Source organism: Mustela putorius, unplaced genomic scaffold (genome assembly GCF_011764305.1).
Source record: "Mustela putorius furo isolate JIRA1106 unplaced genomic scaffold, ASM1176430v1.1 tig00003834_pilon_pilon_pilon, whole genome shotgun sequence".
NCBI classification, from domain to species: Eukaryota; Metazoa; Chordata; class Mammalia; order Carnivora; family Mustelidae; genus Mustela; species Mustela putorius.
This window is the reverse complement of record NW_025421987.1, coordinates 36,661,047-36,686,611: the sequence shown is the minus strand read 5'-3', so window position 1 is coordinate 36,686,611 and position 25,565 is coordinate 36,661,047. Positions and strand designations below refer to the sequence as shown.

Here is a 25,565-nt window from a genome sequence, read left to right as displayed (position 1 = left end):
TTTTAATACCTAAGGATTAATAAGGAATGAAGAATTCTTTAAGTGGAATGAATTTAGCTTCACTGAAATATTTTCACAACCACTTATAATAACATGTAACTGATCATGTTTCAAAAACATTTCCAATATGCCTTAAGAAAGTACTTCTGTTGCTATTTTTATTATCTTTTTTAAAAATGGATCCCAGTATAGAAATTTACCATTTTAATTAAAGATGTTTTCAAATCCTGAATTTTACAGTCATGTAATTAGGTTATCACTTTTTATATGTATTTTAAACACAACTGATTTATTGATAATAAGGTAAATGAAAAACTTCAGTTGATAAAAACTTTATTCAAAACATGTCAAGAACCATACAGTTCAAAAATAAAAGGTAATTTCTGGTAACTTAAAAATAAAGAATATCTATAACAACCACATTAACTCTACTATTTATAATACAATCTCAAAATCAAAACTAATTTTTGTATTTCTATGTTTTGCCCCATTTGAGCTAAAATCGTCCGCCTTTCCCCACTACCTTGTTACGCAACCCTTTTAGTTTTAACACTTACAATACAACTTGAGCATTTTCTAACAAGTAAGAATATATACTCTTGGTTTCTTTCTATACATAGTTCAAATTCCCAGAAACGAATTTTTACTAAAAATATTTTTAAAAGAAAAAAGGAGAAAAAACAGGTTAGTAAAACATTTTTATTTGAAAACAATGGGTAGATTAGTATTCTGAACTGAGCTGTACAAGAATACATTTCTGCTTGAAGACTCTCCAGATTATTCGTTACATGTTTACGTCGTAGGGGACACATTTGCAAGATGCTTTCCAGCACTTACTAGCCAAGACTCACGACCCGCAGGTGCTGTGAGATAACAGAATTAACCTCAGTTTATGCAGGGAAACCGAGGCACATGATCAGATCTTCTCAGGGCCAGAGTGAAGTCTCACTAGACTAGCTTCTGACTTATGCACAGAGCCAAATGTTTGCATATGTACTATAATTCGCTGAATGGTGGGAGTAAACGTAGGTGGGATCTGCTGTGGGAGAATTAGTTTTGGCTCTGTAAATAAAAAGTTCAGAGAATGGATAAGGAGAGAGGACAGCTTCAGTGTAAAAAGGGTTAATGGGAAGAAAGTTAAAACCAGAGGAAGCCTATTCAGACAGAGATCACTTTCCAGAATTAAAAATAGCAAAACAAGAATAGGAAAAGAATTATAGCTATAGTATTTCTCATTTCTAAGCCCAGGGGCTTTTATAAGATCACTTTAAAAGTAGGACCTCACTTGAAGACAACCCCAAAGTATCTTATTTGTCCCTCCATAAAGTCATGTGAGGTACAGAGTACAAACTTACAGGTAAGACTGAAGACTACAGAAGTGAAGATGTTAAGACCACTTCAAGAGGGAACAGGCTGGAACAGACGTCATGTCTTTAAGCACTGGCTTAGGAGTAGAAACAGAAGATAGAGGATAAACAGGAACTTTTCTGCACGGACACGTGGAATAGTCCAGGGATCCAGTAGCCACAACAGCTACTTAACTTTTTTTTTTTTTTTTACACAAAGGACTTGGAATTTCAAGTACACAGCGAAACCTAAGATGGCAAATGCTCTTCTGGGTATTGAATACGCAGTAAGTTCTCATAAGACCGCGGGAAAAAGCAGAGGCATTACTGAGCCACAGTGTGGGGAAGTGCAAACCAACGCATTGAGGGCAAAATACTGCTGTCTGTAGCCAGAATATGAGGGACACCGAGTTTATCAACATGTCTTGAGAGAGGAATTTAAATTAGCCTGATCAGCGTGCTAGGGCGGGTTAAGGAAGAATACTGGTCGTTTCTGGAACCATTGTTAGAAGCCAAAACAGTGACATCCCATCACTTGACCCTGGGCTTCATAGATCTATTGTGAGTTATTATGGGACTTTAGGGATGTTTGAGGTATATTCCTAACTTCTGGAGGAGACTCACAAAACATCTCTTCATGGCCATTGGACATAGTTATAGCAGCATGGGTCAGAGTTCTAAGCCAGTGTAGGACATCTGATATTCTGGATTCCCAGGCAGTCTTTCGTTCTAGGTGTCACAGTTCAATCCCATGTCGTGATGATAAATACAACCAGTTCAGGCTATGATACCAAGGATCCTGCTGGGGAAAACCTCAAGGGGGCAACTGTTTGGTAAAGAATACAGAATATAGCTAGTTCTTTTTAGTGCAGGGAGGTAGGTAACTTGACACATAACACGGCCTTAGACCCCAAACATGGATTAGAAAATTCCTGCGAGTGGACCAGTGGAAGGGAGGTATTCCCAAACGATGACATGGAGAATCCTTTTCTTTATCCACGGCAGCTTCCCTTCTCCCTGGGATGTGGAAGGAACTCCCACATCATGCTCTCAGTTGATACTGGATGATAAAACGGTACGTAGTGTCATCTGAGGTTTCGGCATTCTTTTTCATTTTAGATTACTTGGTGCCACAGTCAAACTGAAACTTGAGAATAACTAACTTAGCAATGAAAATGCAGTAGAAATAACCCTAATGTTTTATGTATTTTGACCATCAAAGTAAATAGAACCTTTTTTTTCCTACCCCTAAACTTTTTTTTTGGAGAGATAATGTTAAAGCAAATATGATAAAATGCACCTGAAAGAGTGAAATGTTTGCAGATGTGAGGGTTCTTTTGTGCGTGTGAATGGAAAATTAAAAAAAAAATTTTTTTAAGTGGACCCTACTCCCCTCTGTCTCTCACACATATCGTCCCTGCCCCTTTCCCCCCAAGAAAGGAAAGGTCCTCACTAAGGAGAAATGTTAGCAGGTGTGATATCCTGAGGAATCCTGAGCAAATTCTGTTACATTATATGTAATTGAAATTATTTTGGCAATCTTTAATTAGTCCTAGTAAACACCCTGGAAGCCATTAGTTAACATTTGAAGAATCCTGCTGGGGGGTGGGGGTGGGTGGTGGCGGATAACATCCTCGGAAGGCTGTTAGCATTTGAAAAAGTCTCTTTAGAGGCTTCTACCACCAGTGTTTTATCGGTAGCTTAACTCCAGAGACTTTGTGAATAAATGATAATTTTCAATGGCCAAATTACTAGCATTAAAGGTACATGGACTGGCCCAATACTCCAGGCCTCCCATCAGTAGGATAGGAGACTTAAGTAAGCCCACTAGCCCCGGATCCCTTGATTACTAACCTATTCTGTGTCTAGCAGTTAAAACAGAACTGGGTCGCCTGACACTAAACATTCTGGAATACTATTGGATTTGCTTCTAATAAACCTTTTGCGCAAGATGCTGTTGTAAGATGCCCTAAAAGAACAGAACTGGGACATTTTCAAGCTTACAGGACAGGCTGACTTGTTACAGGATGCCTGCTTGCTTGTAAACATGAATGATGTAGAAATTGGTCTAAAAGCTGATTTCAGTGTAAAGAATCACCTGGTGAGGTTGGGGGATGAGCTGCAGCCCTCACCCACCTCTACCTACTGGAGGCTACCAGAACACCCCAATCCTTGCAAATGACCAAACTGGTCAAGTCCAGTTCACGACAATTTTCTTTAATGGAGAAAATGTAAATTCCTTTATAAGTATCATAACATTAATCCAGGCAGAGTCTATAGTCAAATAGGCTTGCAAATAGCAGTTTCTAGTTTATCAGAAGAATGGGAAGTCCCGGGTCCTCCTAGAAGATCAGCAAACAGTCCAAGGATGAAGAATCTTGTCAGCTAAGGACACGGCTGAGCCACTGGCAGGGACCCCGACATTTCTACCTCATAGTCCTCCTATTCTTCTTCTGGTTTTCTACCAAATCTAGCCAGTCTTCCATCTACCCTCCTCTCCCTGGGAGTTCAGTAAAGGTGGGACACAGCAAACAGCAATCAGTGCATCCAAGAACTAAGGCAGAGGTGTTCGATGCTGGGGCCCAAATTATTCTAAACCAACTGGGATGCGGTGGCTTTAAGTACTGGATTGTTTTTGCAGCTCCAGTTAATCTAACAGATGTAAGACTCTCTGAGCATTTTGAGAAGTTCAAAAGCTAAGTAAAAATGAGCATGTGTGCTTCTTTTCATTTTAATAAACATTTCTTACGGGTTTTCTCCTGTGTATTTTCTTAGATCTCCGCTAAAAAACAATCAAGAAAATGTATTCCCTAACTCCTCTCCCCAGCAGCAGATTTTAAAGAAGTCACAGCTGGCCAGCGATTGGCACGGTCTGTGAGTGTGTAGCACAGGAATGGTCTGTGAGTGTGCAGCACAGGGGTGTGGGGCTTTCCATCCCCACAGGGGCTCCCAGAGAGGGGTCGACACAGGAGTGTGGTCCTTGTCCATGGGGGATTCAGGTAAGCGGCTTCTCCTGGAATCCCGTCTCTACCAAAAACTCACTAATGTAGCTGTTATTAGTAGTAGTCTGCAAACTAAAAGCAACCACTGGCTATGGCAACAGGCACCTGCAATTTTAGACCAAGCTTAAGAGGCTAAGCTCCAGATACGAAGCTTTCCATAAGACAAAATCGGTGTTATCGTAAAAGAAAGTGCAAGTCCTACTGGCACTCGTCTATACTCAGACTGGGTCAAATTGAAGTTCTCGGGTTACCACTGGTTCTTCCCAGTGCTGGTGAAGGTTCTAGAAGTTTAGGTCCAACATTTAATCATAATAGAGTCAAAGGCCTTTTCGATTGGAAGAGAACTTCTAATTTCCCATCATCATCTTGTTTAACCCTCACATTTTGGAGAGGCTGGGTAAAGTCTCTGCTTTATGGATAGTGGGCAACTGAGGCCCTGGTGAGGTCAGGTGACTTGCCCAAGTTTTCATGGCTAGAAAGGGGTTAGTTGGGAGTAGAATCTGTTCTTTTAATTCTTGGCATATGGTCTGTTCTCGATACCCCAGGGAATAAGAGGCTACAATGAAAAATGAAAGTGACTTTCAGATTACTATGAAAGAGAAATTAGGATAATATATATCCGCAAAACATCGACAAAGAAATTGTGCTGTCCTTGTGAGTACATGAGGCCATGAAGGATTTACGAGGGAACTAGTTCATTTAGTTTATAGGGCATTTATTTCTTCACTATCTACCATGTGTGTATTACAGGGAGGTCTAGCACAGGTTAAGAATTTCATGTTCCAAGTCCAAAATGCATAGACTTCTTCAAACTTAGAAAATACGAGAAGGCCAAGGATGGGAGAACCCTCACAGAAGAGCGGCAAATAACTGCCATTGAAGAATTAATCTCAATTAATTTTCTGCCATTGAGAATTATCCCATGATGTCAGAGCAACCCTAGACAGTACAGAGGTGTGGTGTGCGAAGAGCCTGATGACACGGCGATGATGCACACTCCTGGAGCCTGGGCTGCCTACACCCCGCAGGACTCTGGGGCTGCAGGTCTGAGAGGGAGCACGCCCCCACCCAAAAAAAACGATCAGCTGCAACCGTTAAGTGGGTAAGCGCTCTGGGGATTTATTTCTGTTTCAGTGTGTTTTAGTAAACCAGTTATGGGAAGAGTAGCTAGTATCAGTTGTGGCTTATAACACTCATTGACCTTTAAGGGCCTAACTTCCAAATTTAAATAGCCATCATCAAGTCTAAATGTAGAGATTGACAGGCTAATTTCAGATGGCATTTTTTTGGTTGAGGGGACTGGCTGATCAAACCCTTTTAAAGCTCCTTTCCGTTCCACTCAGTATTCAGAGAGAACAAACGGGAGACACCGGGATAAAGAAGTATATAGCTATCTGACCCATGAAAAGGGCCAACAGCTATAAAACCTACTGATTCATTCAAGAACTATTGAAGCTGACAGAGAAGCTAGGAGGTTGGTGGCTATAAGAGAGCTGTCTACACCCTGAAATTTCTTTCCTGTAATGACATCAAAATGTTAAAAATTTTATAGGGCTCTGAAGATAGGCCCCTAGGCTCCTAAAACCACCCAGCCCTTCTAAATTTAGCAAAATGAAGAAATCTTTACTCCCCTCCCCTACCCAAGGTCCAAGATGAATTTTTGTGATGCTAATCAGCAACCCCCTTCCCAGAAGGAGCCTAGAAACCATCCTTCATGTGTTAAGTCTTTTTAAAGCTTTCTAATGGTGGTGTCATGGCACCACATCTCTTCCTCTGCAACATCTAGGATTTACAAAAACTGCTTCTCTCTCAAGGAGAGCTGACCAGAGCCATCTCTCTCTTGTTGGGAAACAATTGTGGGGACTCCTCCACCTTCGACTACACTGTTCACTGATGGGATCGCAGGTAATAAAGTCAAATACGTTCTTTCCGTGTCATCTTGCTAAAAAAAGGGCAGCAAACTCTAACTGAGGTAGCACAGTGACAACAGCGAGGAGGGTCCTTGGGGTTTACCCTTTAATTCCACGTGACCAGATAGCCTTGTCATTTGCTAAAGCACTGAGTTAGAGTTTAAGCATCTTTTCGCCCAGAACCGTCAGTCCCCCAGGCAACAGGGGCAGACTGTGGGACTACTGTAGAATAGCCTGGATAACTTGTCTGAACGAGCGTGGCACCTAGAAAAAGGAGACAAACACACAAGCAGGAACCAGAGCAGGCACATGAATCACAAGGTATCTTTGGTATCTCATTTGAAGTCTATATTCATATTCTCCTGTTCCCCTCTACACCCGAAACTTCGGCTGGAAGCGTGAACTCTTTTATTAGTACTTATGTCATTCTTTCCTACTATACGGCAAGTCTGCAGTGTTTTTCGTATCTGTGACATACCGCTCATCTTCCCGAACACGCAGGAAAACAACGCTTCCCTTAAGATGCGAGGGGAGTGATCGACATTTGGGAGGGTACCTGGGCCCCCTCCTCTGCTCACACCACGAAAATCACTACCTTCAATCTCAGGGAGGCTACCTTGGCAAAGGGTGAGAAAACTCAAGATGGCTGTTTGCAGGCACCAGAGTGTCGCACTGCTAAGTCAGTCACTACACAATTCGCTTTTTAGCATCCCTTCGCTCTTGTTCTTGACCAGGTAAGAGCGGGTGGGAGGATCAAGGGCAACATGGGGGTCGAGCATATAGGCCATACTGGAGTGGCACTTTAAAAAAAATTTTTTTTTCACATTTTCTACCTGGCTTTTAAAAGCAGGAGTTATTTCACGGTGATTTTCCAGCAGGCTTTTCTGAGGTAGATAAAACTTGGATGAGAAGCAGTCTGAAGAAGCGTGAGTGCAGTGGAAGCCTTTGTGGATAGGATTAGTTTGACAGGAATTTCAGAAGGCAAAGGTAAGCTTGTCATATACAATCCTACAGAAAAGAGGGACAGGGCTCAAGTCTGTCTACCACGTAGACAAGGCTTTTAGAATGGAATAGGTGGGAAACAGGCTAATCTGGCTAGGAAAGAACAGAAGTGTGGGAACAACAGAGCAGAACCTTGGTGAGCAAGCAGCTAATCCAGGCTAGGCGGAGAACAGCACAAAACATGTATCCCTCAGGACCTTAGCGATCAAGAAAGAACACAGATTGCAGTTATACAAGACTTTCAAAAGCAACCAACAGGCTTGAGGGTTTCAACTGCTTTTTTGTTGTTGTTTTTGTTTTTGGATAAAAAGCAAATTTTGCCTCTTTCCTCAGGCCTCCTGTTTGCACAGGTACTGTAATTGCATTAAGCATGTTAGGGAAAGCCAAGTCCCAGAGAAATAATTAGGGAGATGGATTCTGAACTCTTTTTTCTGCTCATTTGAGTTACAGATGAACAGGCTGGCCTTCCTAAAACTCAGCCAGGCTAACAGTCCCAGCTGGGGCCTTTCTTTCTGGAGAATCACTGCTGCCATCACGGGCAGATGTTCTACGTTTAACGAACATGCTGTCGGCCAAATATTAGTGGTTAAACACTATCATCACAGAAACAAGTTCACAAACACAGCTGGTGGCCAAGAAACTCTTAAGGAAGGAAAGAAATTGGCTATTGGCTCCAAGCCATTCATCACGACTTCTGATACAGGTAAACTGGGATTGTTTTATACGAGAGAGAATAAAATGATAACCATTGACCTCAGTTTCTCTCCCCAATTTAAGATAAAACGTTTGTCAGGACATCCACTGGAAAGAGAGGGAAATCACACGTAATGTTCTCGCGGGTTGATGTAGGCTCTCTCGGGCTCGTTGCTTTGACGATGTTTGCCAGGACTCCGGTCTTGGTAGCATATCTGACTGTAAAGGGGGTACATCTGCTGAATCCCATCTTCCCCCACGGGGCTCTCATCTTCATAGTCCAATCTCCTCCTATTTAGTCCATTCTAAAAATTCAAATATTACTTACATTAGCAGAGCAGCTTGTTTGCATTTTCCTAGCACTTTGGTAAAAACAGGCAAAAAACTGGATTCATTATCTTCTGTGTCTCTGATTCATTATCCCACAAGCTACTGAAAGGCAAGGTAAGGTACAACAACTTATCATTTTCCAGTCCTGAGTTACTTACAATACCTGAATAAGAGTCACAGCAGCTCCTCAATAGAAAGTTATGACTAAAGGGAATATAGTCAATTTCAGGTTTCAAAATTTGGAACCAGTATCAACTAAACTAGGGAAGAACAAGGCTGTGAACTTCCAGAGTTCCTTGGCAGGCCTCAAGCTGGGGATGGGTGGCTGAAATACACAGGGAATTACATCCAACAGCCAAAACAAAACCAAAAATACCTCAGGATTCCGTGCTGGGGAATTAGGGAAAAGACAGTGAAATGAACTGGTATTGGACCATACGCCCAACATAACTGAGACTCACAAATGCTGTCATAGCTATCACCATCAAATGAACCCCCAAGATGCTGCTCTGTGGCATCTCTGGTACTAACCTTCTGCCTGGTTACTGGTTTCATAAAACTTGATTACTTCTAAGATAGGCAAGCAAGCTCAAGGACTTTACAAAATCATACTATGGATGTTCAGATAGCAGAGAGGTGAAAAAAAAAAGCAATTTTCATGGAAATCAAATGATATTTTAATAAGTATAATAATAAGTCCACTTGAGCAGACCCCCACAGAAGGACCTCGTTACTTACAGAGTGCTGGAGACCGCCAACCTCCCTTTCCTTGAACTGAGTCTGCAAAGGCAGGTGTTCGGTCTGGAGGAAGAAGACAGAACAAGACAAGCATTTTAAAGAACCAAGCACGCAGTGGTACACATCAACCAAGACCATCCATGAAGATGCCTAAAGCCTGTCATGTCTTGTCAAATGTATGTCAACTAAGCAAATGTTCCATTTGAGGAGGGGATAAGTAAATACATTTCTTGAGTTTGTCTCTCTCTCTCCCTACTCCAGATCTCCCCCCTACTCTAGACTTCTGGAAGGAAGAAAACATACCAAACATCGCCTGCAGAAACTCGAAACTCTCATGCAAATTTATACACATCTTACTTGAGGGAGGACTTTGCATAAAAGGTCTCTTACCTCTTCTGCAGAAGAATCAGATACTTTTTTTTTTTTTAAGATTTTATTTATTTATTTGACAGAGATAGACACAGCGAGAGAGGGAACACAAGCAGGGGCAGAGAGAGAGGGAGAAGCAGGCTTCCCACCAAGCAGGAAAGGAGCCCGATGCAGAGCTTGATCCCAGGATCCAGGGATCATTACCTGAGCCCAAGACAGATGCTTAACGACTGGGCCACTCAGGCACTCCAAGAATCGGATTCTGTGAATCAGCTAAAAGTGACTTTGGGGTGATAATGAAAAGTTATTTTTTGTCCTTATCTATAGATACATACATAAGGTCAACCTTCTCTTCCTGAGAGCTACTCTCTGCCTCCCATCCCCTGCAGACCATTTTCAAACTTCACCCTAGGAAAAATCCCTCTCGGCTTCCCCTTGGCTTAAAAACGCATCCTTACCCTTCAGCCCCCAGGTCAAATATTAGCTCTTCCAAGAAGCCTTGCAGAAAGCATATATTATCGCAATTATTTGTTTATATTTGCTTGTCTCCTTCACCAGGATTGAGGGTGCTAGTTGGAGTATTTTACAAACATCATCTCATTCATAATCTCCCTAAAAATTCTACAAAACGGATGTTTTTATTTTACGGATGACTAAATTTGAGGCTCAGAGTGATTCTAAAGTGTCTCCGGTCACACAACTGGGGAGTGATGGATTGTGATTCACACATGGCTCTGTCTGAATCCTAATTCTATATTCCCATATTCCCTGCCTCTAGCTCAGTGTCTGGAAAATAGATGTTTAGTAAAACAGAAGAAGGCTGGAAAATCCCAGCATGCAGGCATATCTATCAACATGTCCTCCTTTTCAATGCCTTTCCCCCCATGCTGTCCTTCCAGCCTGGAAGGTCTGCCCCTTAGTCTCTGGCAGTTGAAATACGCCATCCATCTCAGCTTGGCTGCAGTTATTATTATTTTTTTTTTCCCCTCCTACAAGGCCCATCAAAATTAATTTCTTTACTCCTAGTTTTCTTAATTTTGTTTAGATCTCTATCAAAGCACACACTATTGATCTATCTGACAACATCTGTTCCTTTTGACCCTAGTGAAGAGTGAGAGCCTTTCCTGGCCATTGTCCTCCAGCTCCACACCCTAGCCTGAGCAGGAAGTCAATAGTTAACTAATGAATTTAGTTAACTAAATGATTAAGTCTTGATATCGCATGTTAAGGTTATCCAAATTATAAAGTATGTCAGACAAATTCATTCCTTTTATCACATTCTGCATGAGTCTAGGGTGCTTTCCACATGACCACGTGAGATGGAGAGTACATACTGGTGAAAGCCCATGGCAGGGCCAACTTCATGGAGTGTGACCAGTCACACAGGGCCTTGTGTTTGGGTCTCACTTTAATGCTCAGTGGTTGTTGCCATCTCAGATTCTGTGTTTTGTAAGTGCTCTAATGAAACAGTGGAGCATCACTCAAAGGTGTCCTCTTCTGCTGCTTGTGTTTGACTTGGTTCTTGGCCCTCACCCTTACCCTGGTGTCCCAGATCCCCCTTGCTTTCCCCTCTCTGTCCCTGTCCAGGGACTGTGCTGTCCTCGCCCTGGCAGGGGCCTGAGTGCAGGTACAGGGAAGGCTGGTGTCAGGACTGCACACCCCCCACATCATGGTATTTCTGGCAGGTGACTAGAGGACACATCTCAGTGAGGACAAGTGTCTCACCCTCATCTAGGAACCTGACATCACCGTCTTGACATTGGCTGGAAAATAGGGAAAAAATAGGAAAATAGGGAAAAAAAATACTTTAAATTTTTTTGCTGTTTTATACGATCCTGGTTGCTGTTCTTCTCTTCTATCAATATAGGTAATTGAAAAATTATTCTACATCAGTGCTGTTATATAATTTGACAAGAGACAGGCAGTTAGAAGCTTCTGTGTATAAAGGGCAAGTTCCTTTCTTCCCACTGGTGGCAGAGTGTAGAAAGCAAGGGTGCAGTCAATACTGCAAAGAGACCATGTTCTAGAAATACAATGATTACAGCCTTAAGAGTTCAAGAAAATATTGGGTTGGAATATGTGCTGCTCTATGTTTATGCTACAAAATTCCAAATGGCATATTTAATATGACTAGAAAATAAATTATCATCCAGATTTTCCTGAACACTCAGGGTCACACTTATTTGGTCATTGTCGGTGAAACACAGCGACAAGCCATATAGCTTTGGAAGCCAGTGTTCACCATGGGTGGGATGAACCATGTAGCATCCTGAGTAACAATATAGCCAGTAATATATTAATAGCATTAGAGCGTTATAGAGGCAAGAAAATCTATTTCATTTCAATAAAAAGAGACTGCAATGTGTAATAACAGCATTGTAATAATAGCATTGCTACCTTTTTCTTAAGAGTAGAAGATGCATAATTAGCCAGAAAGGTACATGTGAAAATAAAGGACAAGAAGAGAGAGTTTCTAGAACCGGGCAGACAGAAATGGTGCGTGGACACTCTGAATATATTGCACTTGCACTGAATGGACGACAAGCATGTGTGTAAGGTCCTCTTCTCTAACCAATATTGTAAACTGTCACTAACAAACCACCATTCCTCATGGGCGCCCATGAATTTTGTAATATAATATTGAACCGAAATCTATGGGAAGAAGTACGACACATCCTGGAGACAACCCTGCTTTAAGGATCAGGGGTTATGGAAAAGTATGCTGCCCTTACCTTGGCATTGTGCAGCCCTCCGATGTCTGACAAGAGACATAAGGAATTTCATTAATCTAATGGTGGGTGGGAATACGTGTTCTATAGTCTCTGCACTCCCTAAACTACTTGAAATGTTGAATATCTGACTTTAGAAAAAAGTTAATCACCAGTATATTGAAAAGTGTCTTGTGTAATACCTTACTTATGCTTGGTGCTTAGTATATGTGTACTAAATTAACTTACAATGTTTTAACTAATGGATACACGGCATATATTATTCTATTAGTCTTACATTTTTTCGCCCAGAAAGCATTGAGCTACTCTGAATCCCTAATACATATTTTGATTTCCTCACTGGTGTGTACTATCTTTTAACAACTTTTGAGCTACTGAGCTACAACCTATAAGCACTTTCCTCATTTCTTAAGTCATGTAGACTTTCTGGCTCTAATGCTTCTTCCTTATAATGACAAGTGATACATTGTTTATTTCTGCTTCAGTCATGATGGAGAACTAATACCACACTAGCCCTCGTGTCACAAAAGACACACCATAAAACTGGACATAATATAAGAAAGAACAGTTTTCAGACACTGGATAACTGTGCTGCATGCAACTGGGATCTGAGAGGTTGAAACACACATGGTGATCCTATAATAACCCCGGCGACTATCTGACTTTTCTGCTGATCAGGGAAGAGAAAAACCCAAGAAGAGCACAGAGCCTTGCTCAGCTGCAGGGACAGACTTCAGCACTCAGGCAAGCTGAGCTGATGTAATCTGTGGGACAGGGTATCGAAGAGAAGGTGAATCCCCTTTGGATATGCGAGACATTCAGTAGAGGCCCTAAAGTCATGCTTTAAGACTAAGGCTAAAATAGCTCCAGGGTACAGAGTATTCTAGAACAACCCTAACAAAGCTTAAAAACAAGCTTCCAGAAGAACAAGTTGATCTTAAAGTAATTTAACCGACGGCCAAAAAACAACTCGATCCTTATTAAGGAATGACAGCAAAATTCAAATAATTGACAAGGTAACATTCACAAAATGTCCAGCATTCAATTGAAATCTACTGAACATGGGGGGGAAAAAGCAGGGAAAAAAATAAGTCGATAGAAACAAACCCAAAAGTGACAAATAGGGAATTAGTAGACAAGAACTTTAAAACACTTATTATGAATAAGGATAAGAATATAAAAAATACGACCACAATAGGAGAACCAAAAATATGAAAGAACTGAATATAACTTCTAGGACTAAAAAAATACAATATCTGAATTGGAAAAGCCACTGCAGGGCCTTAACAGAGACCATAAAAGAAAAGCTCAAGGCACTTGAAGACAGAAACTATCCATACAAAGAACAGATAGGAAAAAAGCTTAAAAAAAAAAATTAAATATAACTTTAGTGATCTGTGGAATAACATCAAGAGACCTATCATTTGGTATAACTGGAATCCAGAAGGAAGGAAAGACAGAAGAAAATATTTGAAGAATTGCTAAAATTTTCCAAATTAGATGAAAAAACACATCAATAGCTCTAAGAAGCTCAATGAATTCCACTAAGGGTAAATATAAAAAAACGACTCTGATACATATCACACTTGAATTGCTGAAAATAATAATAAAGAAAATCCATGATGTGGCCTGAGGAAAAAGTAAGATACAGTAGATACAGAGAAATAAAGATAAAAATTACACTGGCCATTCACCAGAAAAAAAATGAACTCAAGCCCAACCATGACAATAAATATATTTAATAAAAATAGATTAACCAGGGCAACTAGGTGGCTCAGTCGATTGTCTGCCTTCACCTCAGGTCATGATCCCAGGGTCCTGGGATTGAGTCCTGTGTCTGGCTCCCCAGTCAGTGGGGATCTTGCTTCTCCCTCTCCCTCTGCCTGTTGCTCCCCCTGTTTGCTCTCTTTCCTTCTCTCTCTGTCAAATAAATAAACTATTAAAAAAAAAAAAGAAAAAGAAAGAATAGACTAAACACTGCAGTTAAAGTCAGGGATTTGGGGGCACCTGGGTGGCTCAGTTGTTAAGTGTCTGCCTTCAGCTCAGGTCATGATTCCAAAGTCCTGGGATCAAGCCCCGAATCAGGGTCCTTGTTTAGCAGGAAGCGTGCCTCCCTCTCTCCCACTCCTCCTGCTTGTGTTCCCCCTCTTGCTGTGTCTCTCTCTGTCAAATAAATAAATAAAATCTTTTTAAAAAATAAATTAAGTCAGGGATTTTCAGACTGGGTAAAGAAGCAACTCAATTAGATGTTAGCTGTGTGAAATGCATTTTAAATATTAAGATTATAGATAGATTACAAATAAGAAATGGAAAAACACATACCAGGAAAGCATGATTCACTAAAAAAAAAATTTTAAACTGGCGTGGGTATAATATCGAAGTGACTACAGGACAAGGAAAGTTACCAGAGATAAGAATCTTTCAGGGGTGCCTGCGTGGCTCAGTCAATAAAGCATCTGCCTTCAGCTCAGGTCATGATCTTGGGGTCCTGGGATCGAGACTTGTGTCATGCTCCCTGCTCAGTGGGGAGCCTGCTTTTCCCTCTCTTTCTTTCTATTTCTGATTTTGAAATCATAACAGAGTTTAGTGAGTAGTCGATAACAAAAACATACCTGGAATATTCAAAAGTGTTTAGAAACTGAACAACATACTTTTAAATAACTCAATGGCCAAAGGAGAAATAATAAGGGAAACTAGAAAGTATTTTGAATTAATTATAATATACCAAACTTTTGAGATTTTGAAAAAGAGTACTGGTTAAAGAAAAGTTTATAGCTTTAAATGCTCATATTAGAAAAGAAGAAAGTCTCAAATTAATGACCTAAGCTGAAAAAAGAAGGGCAAATTACAGCCAATGGAAGTTGAAAGAAAGAAATAAAAAAGAGTGAAAAATCAATAAATAAACAAGGGGTAAACATTTTATAAAATTAATGAAACCTGGAAATCTGGTTCTTAAGATTAATTAAATTGGAAAACCTCTAGTAAGAAAAAAGAGAAAACACAAACCAGTATGAAAATTAAAAAGGTGATACTACAACTGATCTCATATAAATTAAAAGAATAAGAAAGATGTACTATGAACCATTTGATAACAATCTCAAAAACCTAGATGAAATGGACAAATGTCTTGAAAGACACAATTACAATCCTTTCCACAGAGAAACTCCAGGCCCGGATGGAATCACTAGTGAATTCTCTCAAACAATTAAAGGCATCTTAAATTCTTTCTGCAAATGGTGTGAGGGGGTCTCTTTGTAACTCCTTTTATGAAATTAGCATCACCCTGGTACCAAAACAAAAAATATAAGAAAAAAAGAAAACTAAAGATTTTTATTCATAAATCTCGAAACCCAAAACAAAAATAGCCTTCAATAGTTGAAACAATAAATAAATCATAGCATGTTCATAAAATGGGATACTACACAGCCACGAACAGAAATTTATTCATGCAACAACACGGAACTCAATAACATTATGTTGAGCAAAAGAAATTAGACACAAAAGAGCATGCTGTGATTCTCTTTATGGGAAGTTCTTTTTTTAAAAGAACTAACATACTGTGATAGAAATCACATTAATGGTTGCCTGAGGCAGGAGGGTGTTGGAGGAGGGAATGGTGGTAGAGGGTATGTATGACACATTTTTCTAGTCATGGAAATGTTCTTCACTGGGGTAGTATTCACATGAATGTAGAGCTTTGGCAAAGCTTATAGCATAGCATTATGTAAGTTATATCTCAATAGAGTTGAATATTAAAAAAACTATACCTTCCATTTTATCATAGTTATTCAATATTGTAGGAACATGCGTGGGGAGGCAAAGTAGAATGGGAAGTCATTGACACAGTCTGGAATCTGTGATACAGGTACCTAGTAAATTCTTAATAAATACTTCACCAGATTGTCCTTGATGAAGGAGTTTCATGGTAGTATCAACTGTTTGCTTTGTTCTAGTGACTGAGTCCCATTCTGTAGAGATGATTTCACAGCACTAACCGAGGAACACATGAAGAAATGGCTACCAAACATAATACACAAAAAATGGACTCCTTAAGGCATCTAGGATATTACATTCCTAGCTATTAAGTACCTCTCTGAAGGAATTTATAAAATATTAATAAAAGATGAACCAAAAGTCAGTTTTCCCTTTTACTTCATTTTTAATAACTGTGAGAGTGTTGACATGTGTGAGCAACAACTATAAAGTGTGTTCTAATCAAGAGAAATTTATAACATTAATTAGGTACTTGTTTAATGAGATACATAATTGTTACTGTTCTCCATGATAATTAACCATAAAAGCAAGCTATTCACATAAATGTCTCTTATTATTATAGTAGACCGTTGGCCTTCATAGATTTAACATTGCTGGTTCCAACCATTCATGAGTGAATTTAGAAAGGTTATGACAGGTTGTAAGGTTGTAATTTGTAATTTTGTTGAGACACAAATTTGAATCAAGACGGGGGAGGCTTCTGTGATGGGATAATCATTTAGCTAGTTAATGAGCTTAGCAACTGCTTCAATATCCACTTTTCAATGTGTCTTTGTTATTCTCAACTCTTATAGATGAGTTTTATAGAAGATGGGGTATTTAAGAATATAGGGTTTCTCAAAATCTTGTGAAGTATATCCTCTAGGAATGTCAATGAGGAGTGCTATATTATTAATCAAGCTTTTCCTTTGAAATTTAGAAATGGTTCCTTATTTTTTTAGTTAATTCTTATTTCTGCAGTATCTACCATCAATCATGATTAATGCAGATTGCCACGACACATTCTATAGGTTGAATATATAAATTCGGTCTGGATCTTATTTTCTAAGACATGGGATTTATTTACTTACAACTCCTCTTTCCCAGTGTCTGGGAAGTAAGGTTCATTCCTATGTTCTGTCTGCACACCCCATCCTATAATTCCTTTACTGTCAACCCTCTAAGAGACAGGGAGGTTTTTCCTAAACCTCATGTGGTGCTATCACACAGCAGATGCTCAGTTAACACTGGCTATGTCTGAGCCATGCCATGCACAGGATCTGCCTGGACTCCATCTCTTCACTAGTGGTCCCCACAGAGGTCTTGGGTGCTAGCCCATGTTGGGAAACCTGGTTCAATTGAACTGGAAACCTCGGGGTCTGACTTCCTAACTTCAAGGAACACGGCAGAGTTTCATCTGAGTTGGATCAGGAGAAGGCGGTGAGCACCATAAAAAGAGATTCTAGTTCCTTAGTACTGAGCAATCTTGTAAAGAAAGACTGAAGGAGAAGGTCTTGAAAGAAGTTGGCTCAGTAATGCCAACGTGGTGAAAACAGACCATCGTTCCATTCATCATAGGCAAAAGAACAACCATAACTTGTAAGGACTGACCAAAGATTCTCCCCCTCCTCCCTGCTACTTAAAGTAGGTATTGTACAAGATGCTTTAATGTGCTCAGGGTCTTATACTGTCTCCCCGAAGTAATTCTATCATTGTTTCCATAAAAGAGGCTTGGAGAGAAGTAGCAGTGTTTCCATGTTTGCAGAGCTAAGATTCAAATCCATGTTTATGTAATTACAAAGTGCATGTCTTACACCATAACACGAAATTGCCTATTTTCCGTCTTGAATATATCCTGTCTCTTCCTAATGTGACTGCAGAAAGGGGACTGAAAAGCAGCAGGACATTGAGCATGTGAAAGGGGAGAGGACAGGAACTAGAGGAAACCTCAGTCCTCGCCAGCTTTGCCACCTGCTCTGCGTTCTCTACATCTGAGCGGGTCAGATAAAAGCTAGGGCCTGTGTTACTACTTCACCTCCTGCTGGGGCTCCAGCCTCGATGGAAGGAAAACAAAGAGAAGGCTTTCTTTGACACTCTCAGAGTTTTTAATCTGCTTCAGGCCATCGATGAACACGGAATGGTCTAATACTCTTTAAAATTAGTTCAGAGGTCATCTTCCCTCCAGTTTTACTGTTTGTTTATAGTTTATATAGTTATATAGTTTATAGTAATATAGGTAGTACCTTAAAATGCAATGTCCACTTCTCTAAGATCTAGTATCAAAGACAGGTGCAAGAAGAAAGGACTACAGAATGTCTTATGGTAAACTCTTCAAATGTGTGCTTAAATCATGAGATTTATATGACAGAAGAATATTAGATAATTTATCTCACAAGGTAGGATTGGATTTTTCTCAAATCACCAGAGAATTATAACAGTCAAGTTGTTGTTGAAAATGTTGTATTATCCAAAAGGGAGACAGTGTTCCTCCTTATTGTTGGTAAATAAATTTCATTACTTCTACGAGTATACATTCTAGATTTTAATTTTTCAAAGTGAAATTTGATATGACACATTTTAATGAGAATTCTTACCTTGGTTTTGGTCTCAATCCTTACATTAAAATACCAAGACAGTGACACTTCACTAAATTATAATGTGAATGCACAGCCAAGCATCTAATTAAGGAGACAGATGATAAAGGTGATGGAAAATTATTTGTGAGCAAACTAGACACCCACATTTAATGCTAAGATGTCCCCGATCATAAATCCTACCCATTTCCAGGACACAACTGATTATGCATGCATTCATATACACTATTTTCCATAACTAAATATTTTAACATCAGACTGCTATGCTGGCCCTGCCACAATGGGCATCTTTGCGCTTCAAACCCTTGCCCTACTGCTATACCATTATTACCCACTCACACCACTTTATCTCCAAATTTGCTTGCAAGGTAATCTTTCAACTTAAGACTGTTAGTATAGTTTCCTCCACACACCAAACACCCTCAAAGAAATATTAATTGCTTTTTAGACATCAGGCACAGTATTATATCCCCCAAGACACTCTGCAGAAATATTATCCACCATTCTGTCCTATATACTTTTTGAAGATATGTATTCTCAGAGAACACATGACAAAAATGGTCCCATTTCTGGTTTAGTTGTTGTAGTGGTCAAAATTTTACACGCTAAAACAAGAACCCAACTCCAGTTCCTCTCTAGAAACTATTAATATGTGCCGCCTCTCCAATCTCATATTTAATCCAGTATCTAAGTTCCTTAACTTGTAGTATTGAAAAAAAGATATCTGGCAAGACTTTCTTTGTGGTTAATAAATTATGCTATTCTTAGCAAAAAAGATTAAAAGAAAACTAGGAAGAGCCTCCTAAAATCATCAATACGAAACATATTTTAGATTGTGGGACAAAAGAACATACTACATGTAGAACATCGCTATCGTCTTCTTCTTTGCTATTGAAAGGTGAGATAATATAGGAATCATTTCCCTCCTTTTTCCATTGAGGGTTTCACTAGAAAGTAGAAAATAAAATAAAAGAAAGGTCTTATCTGTTTGCTTAATGGTTACCTATCCCATAAACCATCAAAGGGATCCCCGAACATATTTAGTTAATAATTACATGTATTTTCCTTTGGGATCTTAAATTTAATTGAATGGTATTCTGCACCATTTTCCTGAAAGGAAAATAGAAAAATATAGACAGCATGCCCTTTTTCTTCTTCTGAAGGAAGATAACCTAACAGCAATAAAGAAGGCGAGACAGAAAGAGAAATCATCTGCTATGGAAAACTAATATTAACCTTTGGGGACAGCAATTTTGTAAATATAAAACCCAGAGTATGCTGCTTTGTTTGAATTACAGAAGTAACTGTAATCCCAGCTTGGCATTTCCCTGAACACAGGCACTGAAGTCTTCCACCAGCTGCACAAAGGTACCCTGAGGGAGAATTCTGCTCATGAATTAAGCACAACCAGAACACATTAGCAACTGATATGAAGGTTCACAGCACCAGTGGTTGGAGGAGGCAAGTGAAGCAAGTCAGATACAGGAGGAGGAGAGAATCCTTCCAGTGGAGGTATGTTGCTTAGCTAACAAAATGAGTCAAGGATCTTTTTCAGGTTTTCAGTTCACTCTAGACTGTCAATATTGGATGTTTACAGAGTGATATGCTCTTATTAGATGCTACTCTTCGTTGAGGCAAGAAACACTGCTTACTAAACAGCAGTTAAAACAACATTTTGTGTTCATGCACCCATAATTAAATGGCCAAACAGAGCTTAGATGTTTTCTATTAGCCCACAGAAGAGGCTAACAACTACAAATAACAGGTCATCTACTTGATCTGGGATTCACGAATACCACTGCAAGATCTTGTCTTTCACTCAATGATTAGAGGAAGGAGTTTCGCTCTGTTAGGACATAACATTTCCATTATTTAAAACTCAGAACCAAATGTGGACTTTCGGAGAAACAGCAGAGGGGATGAAACAAATGTTTTAAATATGAACTTAAGAAATATTTAAATTCACTATTGACAAAAGTTATCTACCCGCTGCCCACGCTGGGATGGCCCCAGGCTATGGGTGACCCTGGCTGCAACTGTTTCCTCAGGAGCCATCAGAGGGTGTCCCAAGCGGCAAGAGCGCTTTCCCCAGGCCCATGCAGTTAGTTCAGACCCAGTATTTATAAGGAGTGCCATTGTGTTTGGGATGTCTGCCCTGAGACAGGATGGGAATTTGGGTTCTGCTGTCAATGACAAAAGAGTGCTACAAAGGTGAAGTTAAGTCTTCTCCTAAATGGCCTGGAAATAGTCTGTCCTCTGAAATAACCTCATCATTAGCAACGCTCTACTAATAGGGATCCGAAAGAACTTACGGGCCACTGCCCTCCAGGAATTTACAATCTGGTTTCCTATGGCTTGTCTTCCCACTAAACAACAAAGCAAGGTAGTTTGAATGCAAGCACCTTAAAAGTGGAAAACCTATCTTAGCCTTTTACTTTTCTTTTCTACCACAGTGCTCAGTGCACATAGGTGTAGAACGATACAATCACCTGTTGATCTGATCTGATTCTAACCTCTAATAGCCGCAGATCCACAATTTCTATCTGAAACTTCCAGGAACAGGTACATTTTGGAATTCTAAATTTTTCAGATTTGTAGAAAAGTGAGATTTACTTATTCCACATACTTGTAAAACATCTCAAGCAGGGTCTGGTACAGAACCCCATAATCAAGCATATAACTATTTATACAGGGGAGAGTATGAGTATTCACATTAAGTGAAGAAAGAAATGGCTAATTTAACTTCACGAGAGTCAGCAGTTTAGGTCTAATTTTGGTGTAAAATGAGTTAGGGAAAACTTGAGACGCTTAGGGATTTTTGGAAATGTAGAGAACACTGTGTATCTGCGGTACATATCCCAGGAAAGACAGGAGTTCAGAGACTAGAAGTCAAAATGAGCTGAGGAGAGATGGTGGTTAAACAGCGTTAGGGAGGACTTTCCTGGTGGGATGGGAGGACTTACGTGACCACTCTGAAGGTCCTGGGTTAGGTACAGTCAGTCCAATCACGGAAAACCAGACTGGGGTCCCTAAGCCTCCGGAACCACACAGATCCCAGGTTATGAAGCCACATGGTGAAAGCAAAGGCTGAGAAACACTAACTAGCTAATGATAATGATCACATCGATGATGGTGACTGTGGCTAAGTTATCTAGATTCTTCTTCCTGAGCACAGGAGAGCTCCTCGAGCTCTCGGTCTTTCTAGAGCATAGGAGAATCCAGGATTTGGAAACCAATAGTAGAGAGCAAAGAAAAGGAAAAGAGAAAGCAGAAAATGTCAACAGATCTACAGACCCAAGTCAAGTCTGTGGATCCTAGAAGCTTATATAAAGATAAAAAGAGAGTAAGGTATGGCCATATACTTCATTAAGGCTTATAGGACAAAAGGTGTAGTTGTCTGCAGAAAGGATAACAGTGTAAATAATAGCAGAGATTGCTACCATAGATTGAGTGGAATCATGAGAATGATCACCTTTCACCCAGGAAAACAACATACATTTTTCAAAAGCACAGTGAAAGGAGAAAAATACCTGCTCAATTGTAGGAGAGAGTATATCATAGGGGCTGACTAAGGGGTACAATGACACTGCCTGAAGAGAAGGCGAACTACAAAATCCCCAGGGAGTGAGCAGCTCATGTTACACTGAACCAACTGTGAGGTTGCAGAGGAGTAGAAGGGATGGGGTGGCTATGCATGAAGCGGTAGATATGACTTTCTAGACCCCAGTAAAAGATTGAGGTGAATCAGAGTCAAATCAAGGGCTCCTGATTGAACGGATCATGCAGGATTGCAGGTGAAAGATCTAGAAGAGTGAAGGCCTGAAAATGACAAGATGCAACACAACGGGAGGAGTTAAATGTTCTCACATGAAGGAAAACGCTGCTGCTCACGTAAAGATGAGGAGCAGCTGCGAGTTCAGAAATAGGCCTCCCTTGTTCATAGAGATGAAGCATGTTGTATTAAGGAAGGGTGGTATGCACTTGGAAGAGAAGTCGTGTTCTCCTAACAGCTCCAGAATGGGTAACACATCAAAGAAAGTAAGCACATCTGTGTGTTAAAGGAAAAGGCATAATGTTTGCTTTTGATTGTAGTCCCTCTCTCTCTCTCTCTCTTCTTTTTTTTTTAAATTTGCATTTCTATGTAAGTTGCTTGGAGGAGAGGGAAAGCACACACTCAATGCAAGTAGCTTCAAAAGCTGCAAAAATCTTTTATCACTTTTTCCTCCAAAGAAGCTCACTGTCTCTGCTAGAATTTCATTCTAGTTCAAAAGGATTTCATGAAACCCAGCAATACAGGTAGAACAGACAAAGGTTCTTAGGAAGACTTGTGCAAGATCTCACTGTCAGTCTGGGTGCTCTACTGTGTTCACAGAACAAATGAGGCCTCCAGCCCATGTGCACGGTACATGGCAGATCAAAGAAACAGCCAACAGGAAAAATATCCTCCTAACAACAATTTGTGCATGGAGAATTCTCTAACAGGTATCATGGCACCATTGAGGATGAAAGTTTCACTTCTTAGCATGGTCAACAATGAACTGATGGACCCACTGTGTTTTTCTCCTTCTAAAATCAAGTTTGAATACCATTTCATCTTGTATTTAGTATGGTTTGGGGAAATATAAATTTTTTAAAAATACATGCATAAAGAAGCTAGATAGTTCAAATTTCTTCTGTGATAGTTCATTTTCATTTATGGACATATATTTTAGCTTAGCATCATTCTAGTTTCTGCACCAAGCTAAAGGTCCCGGAAGGGCATGTGATGTGTATATATGCTGAGTGTGTGTGTGTCTGGGTGCAGAATGATGGTGAAAGGCATGGAAGGAAGGAAAGAAAAAAAGAGAAGCATGAAAAAAAAACAGCTGCCATACACACAGGCAAAGAGAAAAGCACTAAGAGCAGAGGGCTTAAAATCTACATGTAGAACTCAAGGAGCAAAATCATAACGTATGGAAAGTATCCAAAAGAAAAAGGTGTATGACAGTACAAAGCCCTCAATTTATTTATTTTAGACTATCATTTTAGTTCAATCTGCTCTCAGTTCAAAACAAGAAAAGGCTCAGAATATTTAGAATAATGCCAACAAGATGCCTGAATGTTTCCCTACTTTGTGAAATGTTGACAAAAAACATCTACTCAAGTGCTTGGCTACAAATCTGTGCAACAGACCTTTAAAAGAGTAAGCTGGATGACGAAGTGAGGTGTTCTAGGAAAATACATGTGCTTCAGTGGAGCTAAACTCTTTTTCTAACTTAACAGGAGATGACACACATATATATTTCAACTGTTTTTAATTTGAGATGATTTTTTTTTCTTAAGAGTTTCCACCCACATGTGCAATGAGGTCATATGGTATCTCCTTCTAAATAGCTTTCAAATGGCAATAGGCACTGGAGTACAGAGCTCTGTTCTATACAGATGCAAAGTCACCTGAGTTGTAGGGAAAGGACGATGTACTAAATTGCAGCCGCTGAGCATCTTCTGAGTACAATCCCACAGGCTGTGGGACAATGTAGTTACAGAAGTCTGGTTGTTCTTACTAATTGATGAATCAGAAGCAGGAGATTTACTTGTTCCTTTCCATTTGAGAAATTCCAAAATGTTAGTGCTAGAAGGGCCTCAGGAATTATCCAGAAACAAATGGATATAGGAAGGAACAGAGTTCCTTCTTTCATATAGGAAGGAACAGAGTTCCAGAGTAGTCAAGGTATTTCTGCAAGGATTCACTCATGGCAGAGCTGGACCAAAAATCTAGACCCATACTTCTTAGACGCCCAGGCCAGTGATCTTTCCAGTATTTACCTGCAATCCAATGTGAACTCTCAAGCTAGACTGCCTGAGTTCTAATCCTGGCTTTCATAGCTGGGTGACGGTGAAGTTCGTTAATGTTGTGAGCTTCAGTCTGCTCATGTGAAAGATGAGGATAATCCTAGCACGTGCCTCACCAGGTTGTTATGAGGACCACACGAGTTAATACATATAAAGCACTTACAGCAACGTCTTGCATTTAACAAATGTTAAATAAATGTAAGCTCTAATTAGTGTCAACATGTTTTCTCAAAACAGCTCTAGGAGAGCTCGGAGTCCATTTAACACATTTCTGTAACAGTGGAACAAAAAACCTGAGCATAACCACGTACAACAAACAGAAGGAAGAACAGCTTCAATTTACCTGTATCACCACTTCCCCTAGGCTGGCTCTGCTCACTGAGTGCCTGGAAAGAACTTCCCAGCTACACAGAATTATCCTTGCTGGGAAAGGGGGGGTAGATGACCAACCAGCTCCCCCAGGGTTTTGGGGTACCACAGGAAGGATCTGAGTTTCATGCCCCCTCCCCAGACAGACAAAACTGAGAGGCAGAGCTGGCTGGCTAGGAACAAGGAAGAGAAGGGATTAATATTGGTCACACAGCGGGGGCACCTGGATGGCTCAGTGGTTAAGCCTCTGCCCTCCGCTCAGGTCATGATCGCAGGGTCCTGGGATCAAGCCCCACATAGCATTGGGCTCTCTGCTCAGCAGGGAGTCTGCTTCCCCTTCTCACTCTCTGCCTGCCTCTCTGACTACTTGTGATTTCTGTAAAATAAATAAATAAAATCTTAAAAAAAATATTGGTCACACAGCGGGAGCAACCAGGGTTCTCAGTGACCTGCTCTGAAGAGGACCCCAACAGATTTTGCCATTGAAAAAAACAATGGCCTATTTCCTTTTTTGGGTGTTGAGTTGTATAAGTTCTTTATATATTTTGGATACCAACCCTTTATCATTGGATACCATTCCCTTTGTCATTTGGAATTATCTCCCATTCAGTAGGTTGTCTTTTAGTTTTTTCACTGTTTCCTTTGCTATGCAGAAGCTTTCATTTGATATATTCTGAACAGTATATTTTTGCTTTTGTTTCCCGTGTCTCCGGAGACCTATCTAGAAAAATTTTGATATGGCTGATGTCAGAGAAATTAATGCCTATCCTCTCTTCTGCAATTTTTATAGTTCTAAGTCTCACATTCAGGTGTTTAATCCATTTTTAGTTTATTTTTGTGTATGGTATAAGAAAGTGGTCCAGTTTCCTTCTTTTGCATGTTGCTGTCCAGGTTTCAT

The 25,565-nt window shown here is 40.0% G+C and overlaps 1 protein-coding gene across 8 annotated transcripts in view; it reads right to left on the bottom strand.

Moving 5' to 3' along the window:
• Positions 1-316: 316 nt before the first annotated feature.
• Positions 317-25,565, bottom strand: part of NECTIN3 (nectin cell adhesion molecule 3) — a 133,177-nt gene continuing 107,928 nt past the window's right edge. For 4 of the 8 annotated variants that reach the window (XM_045088325.1, XM_045088326.1, XM_013060890.2 and 1 more), the window contains 2 exons: positions 9,022-9,084; positions 317-8,258 (listed from right to left, as the gene is read on the bottom strand). In XM_045088325.1, the coding sequence (XP_044944260.1) occupies positions 8,079-8,258; positions 9,022-9,084 (243 nt within the window). In that variant the 3' untranslated portion in view covers positions 317-8,078. Of the gene's footprint in view, positions 8,259-8,287; positions 8,386-9,021; positions 9,085-25,565 lie in introns of those variants that run through there. The other 4 variants (XM_013060894.2, XM_013060893.2, XM_013060896.2 and 1 more) reach the window with 4 other exon arrangements.